Source organism: Saccopteryx leptura, chromosome 7, assembly GCF_036850995.1.
Source record: "Saccopteryx leptura isolate mSacLep1 chromosome 7, mSacLep1_pri_phased_curated, whole genome shotgun sequence".
In the NCBI taxonomy this organism is placed as follows: domain Eukaryota; kingdom Metazoa; phylum Chordata; class Mammalia; order Chiroptera; family Emballonuridae; genus Saccopteryx; species Saccopteryx leptura.
Genome location: NC_089509.1, coordinates 114,095,897 through 114,104,317, shown reverse-complemented (window position 1 = coordinate 114,104,317; position 8,421 = coordinate 114,095,897). Strand labels below are relative to the sequence as shown.

At 54.8% G+C, this 8,421-nt stretch overlaps 1 protein-coding gene across 1 annotated transcript; it reads right to left on the bottom strand.

Moving 5' to 3' along the window:
- Positions 1–5,974: 5,974 nt before the first annotated feature.
- Positions 5,975–7,129, bottom strand: TEX44 (testis expressed 44). The gene has a single exon (XM_066346517.1). It carries the CDS (start codon positions 7,127–7,129, stop codon positions 5,975–5,977), a length of 1,155 nt encoding a protein of 384 aa, XP_066202614.1.
- Positions 7,130–8,421: the final 1,292 nt, after the last annotated feature.

Here is an 8,421-nt window from a genome sequence, read left to right as displayed (position 1 = left end):
AATTTGTCGTGCCTCAGTTCTCAACACCAGAGTACCCTGCATACAGCGCCCTGCTATTCTGACTGCTCACTCTTCCCCTTTCCACTCCACCTTCTGTGCCTCCTCACCGCCTCTCCCTAATAGTGCTCCCTTTGTTCAGTTTCCACCCACCCGCCAGAGTGGTCCACATGCCTGGGACGGGCTGACCTCCCTGCTTGCTGCCTGCTCCTGTGTCCTGTGAACTGCTCTCTCCTGCCCGGGGACGGGACCTTTCCGCAGGCTCCTGTCTTCCAGCCTTTCTCTTCTCGCTCGGGCCACCATTTCCAGAACTAGGTGCACCCACTTCTCTCTGTTTTATTTTATTTATTTATTTATTTATTTTTTTTACAGAGGCAGAGATAGACAGGGACAGACAGACAGGAACGGAGAGAGATGAGAAGCATCAATCATCAGTTTCTCGTTGCGCGTTGCGACTTCTTAGTTGTTCATTGATTGCTTTCTCACATGTGCCTTGACCGTGGGCCTTCAGCAGACCGAGTAACCCCCTGCTGGAGCCAGCGACCTTGGGTCCAAGCTGGTGAGCTCTTTGCTCAAGCCAGATGAGCCCGCGCTCAAGCTGGCGAGCTCGGTCGGGGTCTCGAACCTAGGTCCTTCCGCATCCCAGTCCGACGCTTTATCCACTGCGCCACCACCTGGTCAGGCTCTTTCTGTTTTAGACTCCTCAGCCCTGAGTGTGCAGCCTTGACCTTCTCCCCAGGTGCACTGGCCCCTGGATGCCTGGGTCCCCGCCTACAGAGAAGATGTGCTGTCAGGTGGGTTTGTCAGCACAACTGTTTATCCCAGAGCGAAGCAGAAGGCTGGGAGCAAGCAGCAAAGTCAGTCCTTGGCATATAACTGCATGGAACCCTCCTGCCACAGTAGCACAGTAACCACTAACACAGATACAGCACTCAGCTCTGCGCCAGACACTGCCCAAAGCCCTTGACTTATTAACTCATTTAATCCTCACAACAACCCAATGCAGTAGGTGCTGTTATGATCACTTTCCAGATGAGGAAACTGAGGCACAGGGGGACAAGAGTAACACAACTAGTAGGAGGTAGAGCCAGGATTCAAGGTGGCCCAGACCCCAAGGCCATGCTCTTTGTAACTCTGCCAGCTTTAACACATTTCCTGTGGGGACCTCCAATTCTGGGTTAACCCTGGCCCCAGAGCTAGGCGTGAATCCCAGGCCAGGTAACCAGGTAGCCAATTTCGTGGCCTTGATAATTGATTCAAAAGAGTGCACAGAAGCCAGGCCCGGCTGGGCACCCTCCCCTGGGACTCTGCTGCCAGAGCCGGCGGGAACAAGGCCTCTCTCTTTCCAGGAAGGTAGCCGAGCCCTCTGAGACCGGAGCCAGCATAGATAGGGGTGTAGAGCTGGAGGACAGAGCCCTGGGGACAAGGCAGAGTGTGGGGCCCAGCCACGCCCACATCGGCCATGGTGCCTGTCAGCTGATCCCTTCACCTAATTGGTTTCTGTCCCTTCTGATCTTTTGTTCACCTTTGGAGTTTCAGCATCTAGCAGTAGCTGGCACATAGTGGCACTTACCTGGTTCAAAGATACTTGTTCACAGCCTTTGGGGTCTCCCTGGCAGCTGCCCTGGGCTCAGCTCACCCCCAGGTTGAACTGCTTGGACCGCCCTCCCCCGCCCAGCGCCCATCATGTCTGCCTGTGCTTTCAGTCTTCTGGGCTCTGTGAGGGACCTCTTTTCTCCTCTCTTCTTAGGTCTGACTCAGTGCTTCTCCGAGGGGCCCCGATCGCTGGGGTCTGAACGGACTCTCTCCTTCCTCTGGGGCGTTGCTTTCCCGGCATGGGAAGAGTCCAGGCTCCCTGGCAGGGAGTGGCAGCTGCCCGGGCGAAGGGGCAGACACACCTGAGTCAGCTTTGCATCCCCTCGGGACCTGCTATCAGATTTCCTCAGCCGAGCTGTCTGCAAGGGTAGGGGTGGCCAGCGTGTGCCTCTGGGCCAGGCAGGTGACAGCGGCACTGACAGGCCGCGTGGGCTCTCCTAAAGCAGGCGGCTCAGCTGCCCGCTGCTCTCAAGTAATGAGGCCCAGGTTCTTCAGGAGGAGAGAAAGCCATACTTTTATATTAAATCTCTGGGTCTTTATTTATTTTAAAAATTTTAATGAATGAATGAATTATTTTGAGAGAGAGAGATCAGTTTGCGGTTCCACTTATTTATACATCCATTGGTTGATTCTTGAACGGGCTCTGACTGGGGATGGACCCGATAACCTTGGTGTATCAGAACTCGAACCAACCGAGCTATCTGGCCAGGGCTAAAAATCTTGTAGGTTTTTATTTTTGTTTATTTATTTATTTTAAATGTGATTGATTGATTTTATAGAGAGGAGAGAGAGCGAGTGAGAAGTTGGCGGTGGGGTGGGGGAGGAGCAAGAAGCACTCACTCCCCAGTAGTTGTTTCCCATCTGGGCCTTGACTGGGTGAGCCCCGGGCCTTGAACCGGCGACCTCAGCGTTCCAGGTCGGCGCTTCATCCACTGCGCCACACCAGGTCAGGCAAGACCTCTGGTTTTTTAAATGGTTTTTATTTATTTTCTTTTATTGATTGATTGATTGATTTCAGCGACGGAGGGAGTGAAAGCTCACAGGAGAGAGACAGGGACATCAAGCTGTTCCTGTATGTGTCCTGACTGAGGATCGAACCAGCAACATTTGTGCTTTGGGATGATGCTCTCTCTACCCAACCAAACTATCCAGCCAGGGCTCAGGGTTGTTGTTGCTGTTGTTGTTTTTTAAGATTTTATTTATTCACTTTAGAGAGGGGAGAGAGAGAGAGAAGGGGGGAGGAGCAGGAAGCATCAACTCCGGATGTGCCTTGACCAGGCAAACCCAGGGCTTCGAACTGGCGACCTCAGTGTTCCAGGTCAACGCTTTATCCCTGCACCACCACAGGTCAGGCTTTTTCTTTTCTTTACTTTTTTTTTTTTTTTTTTACAGAGACAGAGAGTCAGATAGGGACAGACAGGAACGGAGAGAGACGAGAAGCATCAATCATTAGTTTTTTGTTGCGACACCTTAGTTGTTCATTGATTGCTTTCTCATATGTGCCTTGACAGTAGGGCTTCAGCAGACCAAATAACCCCTTGCTTGAGCCAGCAACCTTGTGTCCAAGCTGGCGAGCTCTGCTCAAACCAGATGAGCCTGCGCTCAAGCTGGGGACTTTGGGGTCTTGAACCTGGGTCCTCCGCATCCCAGTCTGACACTCCATCCACTGCGTCACCGCCTGGTCAGGCAGGCTTTTTCTTTTCTTTCTTTCTTTTAATTTTAGGGGGAGAGAGAGAGAGAGGGAAAGAGAGAGGAACATACATAGATTTGTTTTTGTTTGTGCCCTGATCGGGGATCAAACTCGCAACCTTGGCATATCTGGATGATGCTCTAACCAACTGAGCTATCCAGCCAGGGTGGCTCTGGGTTTTTTTGTTTGTTGTTTTTCATATTTTTCTGAAGTTGGAAACGGGGAGGCAGTCAGACAGACTCCCGCATGCGCCCAGCCGGGATCCACCCAGCATGCCCACCAGGGGGTGATGCTCCGCCCCTCTGGGGGTCGCTCTGCCGCAATCAGAGCCATCCTCAGCGCCTGGGCAAACTGTGCTCCAATGGAGCCTTGGCTGCGGGAGGGGAAGAGAGAGACAGAGAGGAAGGAGAGGGGGAAGAGTGGAGAAGCAGATGGCGCTTCTCCTGTGTGCCCTGGCCGGGAATCGAACCCAGGACTTCCACGCGCCAGGCCGACACTCTACCACTGAGCCAACCAGCCAGGGCCTCTGGGTTTTTAATGCTAACAATTAACTCACAATTTGAGAGATACTCTGTAGGACAAACTAATTTATTAGTGAGCTAGTTTCAGCCAAAGATCCCGTTTGAAGACGCTGCTGGACGCCCAGGACCAGCCTGCGACATGAAGGCCTGCGGGCTGTGAGCTGTATACGACCCCAGCCAGGGGCAGGAGTGGGACTGATGTCCTGTAGGGGCTTCACCCGCCAAGTCATGTGACCAGTATGACACTGTATCCAGCCAGAGGATGGGGCTGGTGGATTTTGAAGCAGGTGGCGGCCTTCCCAAGGTGGACAGAGTCACAGACGAGAGTAAAAGCCATATAAAGAGACTTGGGCCTGACTGGGCAGTGGCTCTGTGGATAGAGCGTTGGACTGGGATGCGGAGGACCCAGGTTCGAGACCCCGAGGTCGCCAGCTTGAGCGCGGGCTCATCTGGTTTGAGCAAAGCTCACCAGCTTGGACCCAAAGTCGCTGGCTCCAGCAAGGGGTTACTCGGTCTGCTGAAGGCCCACAGTCAAGGCACATATGAGAAAGCGATCAATGAACAACTAAGGTGTTGCAACAAAAAACTAATGATTGATGCTTTTCATCTCTCTCTGTTCCTGTCTGTCTGTCCCTATCTATCCCTTTCTCTGACTCTCTCTGTCTCTGTAAAAAAAAAAAAAAAAAAGAGAGAGAGAGACCTGGGTTTGCCTGGGGCTTTCTTTCTTTCTTTTTTTTTTTTTTCTGAAGCTGGAAACGGGGAGAGACAGTCAGACAGACTCCCGCATGCACCCGACCGGGATCCACCCGGCACGCCCACCAGGGGTGATGCTCTGCCCCTCCGGGGCGTCGCTCTGCCGCGACCAGAGCCACTCTAGCGCCTGGGGCAGAGGCCAAGGAGCCATCCCCAGCGCCCGGGCCAACTTTGCTCCAATGGAGCCTTGGCTGTGGGAGGGGAAGAGAGAGACAGAGAGGGAGGGGGGGTGGAGAAGCAAATGGGCGCTTCTCCTATGTGCCCTGGCTGGGAATCGAACCCGGGTCCCCCGCATGCCAGGCCGACGCTCTACCGCTGAGCCAACCGGCCAGGGCCAACTGGGGCTTTCTTGGTTTTAAATCTGGAAGTTCCATCACCCAGGAACCTTTAGTCCTGGGCAAACCAGGACAGTTGGTCACCCTGTCTAGATCCCTGTTCCCACCATGTCCCTGGCCCATTGGAGGATAATAATAATGGCAATTGAAATGTGTGAGCTCACTTGACCAGGCAGTGGCACAGTGGGATGCGGAGGACCCAGGTTCGAGACCCCGAAGTCACCAGCTTGAGCGCAGGCTCATCTGGTTTGAGCAAAGCTCACCAGCTTGGACCCAAGGTCTCTAGTTTGAGCAAGGGGTTACTCAGTCTGCTGTAGTCAAGGCACATATGAGAAAGCAATCAATGAACAACTAAGGTGTCGCAATGAAAAACTGATGACTGATGCTTCTCATCTCTCTCCCTTCCTGTCTGTCTGTCTGTTCCTATCTATCCCTCTTTCTGACTCTCTCTCTGTCCCTGTAAAAAAAAAGAAAGAAACGTGCGAGCTCGTTAAGTACCAGATGCCATGTGCCAGGGCGCACGGTTTCCCTCCGTCCCACCTTCCCGGTGTGTCTCCATTATCTATCCTGCAGAGGAGAGTCGGAGGATCAGCAGCGGCGCTAGGGTTTGAACACACATCGGTCTGGCTTCGTGCCCTTGGCCCATCTCAAAGAGCCCCAGCGGGGCAGCCTGAGCCTGCTCGGCCCGGGGGATGAGTCAGGCCTCGCCTCCTCAGGAGCACGTTCCTGGTGGGAGGTCCAGCCAGGGTCAGTTTCCGCAGGTCTGAGGCCGCTACACCTGGCTCCCTCCGCCTCCCCAGGCTCTTTCATTTCTGCACTTTGCCCCCCCCCCCCACGGGACTACTGGAGAAGCCCTCAGGGGCTCTGTCTCAGAACACCTAGCCCTCACCTGTCATTCTACCCTGTGCCCAGAGCACGAACAAACGGTGAGGCTGGCGCTTAGAAAATAAACGCTGCTGATGATTTATCGCTTGGTCTGGGGAGAACCGTCCAGAGCAGGGGCGGGCAAGGGGGCAGGGCATGAGGGTCCCCGGGTCCCAGCAGGCTGCGTGTCAGCCCTGTGGGGGCTCGCTGTACAGGCTCTAGTCACAGTTGGAGCCGGGGCGGCGTGGGGTGAACTGGCTGATCAGGTAGCACACCGCTAAGTGGATGCTATCTGCAATCCTCTGCTCCACCCTGTCCAGCATGCAGGTGACGGAACGCAGGGCCCAGAGGGTCCCTGCGACCAGCCTGGAGGAGAGGGCCAAGCCGGCGTTCCTCAGGACGCTGGGGATGGAGTGCAGGCTGGGCGCTGGGCTGGGCTGCAGGCCAGTCACGGAGCTGTGGCTGGACGCCAGGAAGCCCGTGGTCACGCTCAGGGCGGCCTCAGACCAGACCAGGATGTCTGCCAGGGAGCTGATGGACCCCTCGCCCCCTCCCAGCAAGCTGGTCGTGGAGCAAGTGTGGATGTGCTCCTCGCCAGCCACGCAGAGGCTGGGGTCCAGGGACCACCTCCCCAGGGTCACTGCCGAGGCCGCAGAAGAGGGGGGCACACTGCCTCCTGGGGAGGGAGGGGCAGGCCGGGCCTGCAGGCCTCCTGAGGGGTCTGCCGAGTCCCATTCTGTCACTACTTGGGACTCAGCTGATGGCAAGGCTTCAGTGTCAGGGACCAAGGCCTCCGGGCTCTCAGGACTCTCTACAGCGTCAACGGAGTCGGTGGCCCGAGTGTCAAGCTGGCCGTTAGTGTCTGTGATGCTCGCGGCAAGCACCTTTTGGGGGACACGTAGCTCAGCACTTGGGCTAGATGAAACTAGGTCTTGCTCCCGCTCTGGGACACTCACTGTTCGTGGTATCTCTTTCTTAACCAGGGAGTCACTCCGGGAAACCCGCAGACTCTGAGTCATCCTCGAATCTGGCGCTGGTCTGTCCCACCCAGGGTGCTGGAGGCTCACGGACGTCTGAAGGGCATTTGGGGCTGGGTGGGCCAGCTGGGTCGTGGTCTCCTTGGGGTCCTGCCTGTGCCCTGCGGCAGCTTCAGCTTCATGCTTGTCCCTGTCCCCAAATGTGGCTTTGGAGGTGGCTGGCTTGATGGAAGCCTGATCTACATCCTGCTGCTTTGCTGATGCTGCTGTGACACTAGCGGCTGGGACATCTGCAGGGAGGGAGACCTGACTTGGGGACCCCACTACTGGGCTGTCTGAAGACCTGCTGTCACCACATGTGGAGATATTGGCCTCTCCCGAGGGGATGGTGGTCATCTAGGACCCCCTCTGTTACTTGTGCTGGTTGAGGAAGTGGCAATGGCCCTACTGGGCTGAGTTGTCCAGGTGATGAGGTCACAAGGAACTCTGGGCCTCTGGCGATGTCACAGGCACTTGCAGAGCAAGGATTGTGAACCTTTGGAGTGGCTGCAGTAGTGGGCTCAGTCCCCACAACTCTTTGTAGCCAAGCCTGCAGGTGTGTAAGGAGAGAAAGGCAAATATCTTAGAAAAGGGTGGAGGTGTGTCTGCAGGTGTGGGTGTCACAAGGAAGCATGGTGGCTGTGAATCTGATGAAAGAGGATGGGATGCGCTTGTTAATTTATAATTTATAAGGGACCGCTCCCAGGACCTCCCTGTCCGCACCAGTGATTCAGACCCTGACGTGACCAGTCTTTCTGCAGAAAGTCAGTTTCCTAGCCACGGTGAGTAGGAATAAGTGAAGACTAAGGGTCTGGGCAGCTCCCAGTCCTGGCTCTTTGGTTGTGGGGTGCTATAGATGAATGTTTGTATTCCCCCAAATTTATATGTTAGAAGCTATCCTCAATGTAATAGTGTTTGGGGGTGGGACCATTGGGAGGTGATTAGGTCATGAGGATGGAACCTTTTTGAAGGTGTTGTTTAGTGCTTTCATAAGAGAGACCACACAGCCTGACCAGGCGGTGGCGCAGTGGATAGAGCGTCGGACTGGGATACAGAGAACCCAGGTTCGAGACCCCGAGGTCGCCAGCTTGAGCCCGGGCTCATCTGGTTTGAGCAAAAAGCCCACCAGCTTGAACCCAAGGTCGCTGGCTCCAGCAAGGGGTTACTCGGTCTGCTGAAGGTCCGTGGTCAAGGCACGTATGAGAGAGCAATCAATGAACAACTAAGGTGTTGCAACACGCAATGAAAAACTAATGATTGATGCTTCTCATCTCTCTTCATTCCTGTCTGTTTGTCCCTGTCTATCCCTCTCTCTCTCTAAAAAAAAAAAGAAAAAAAAAAGAGACCACACAGAGCTCTCTGGCCCCCTCCTCCATGTGGAGTTATAGAGAGGAGACAGCTGCCTGTGAACCAGTCACCGAACCTACAGCTCGAATAGAGTGAGATAGGGATTAACCCTGGTAACTCAGGATACAGAATGTCCATCTTCTCCCCGCTCAGCTGGGCTGGCAGACAAGAACGAGGACCTGCACTCCCCTGAGGAAGTACAGAGTCCTGGAGAGGCACTGGTACCATGATGACGATGGTGAGCCTTCTGTTTTGGACAAACTGTCCGCTGTCAGGGGCTCATGGGTGATTTGCCCTTTCAA

Excerpts from the sequence above, each read along its gene's own strand:
- TEX44 (XM_066346517.1), bottom strand. The coding sequence starts at position 7,129 with ATGACCACCATCCCCTCGGGAGAGGCCAATATCTCCACATGTGGTGAC.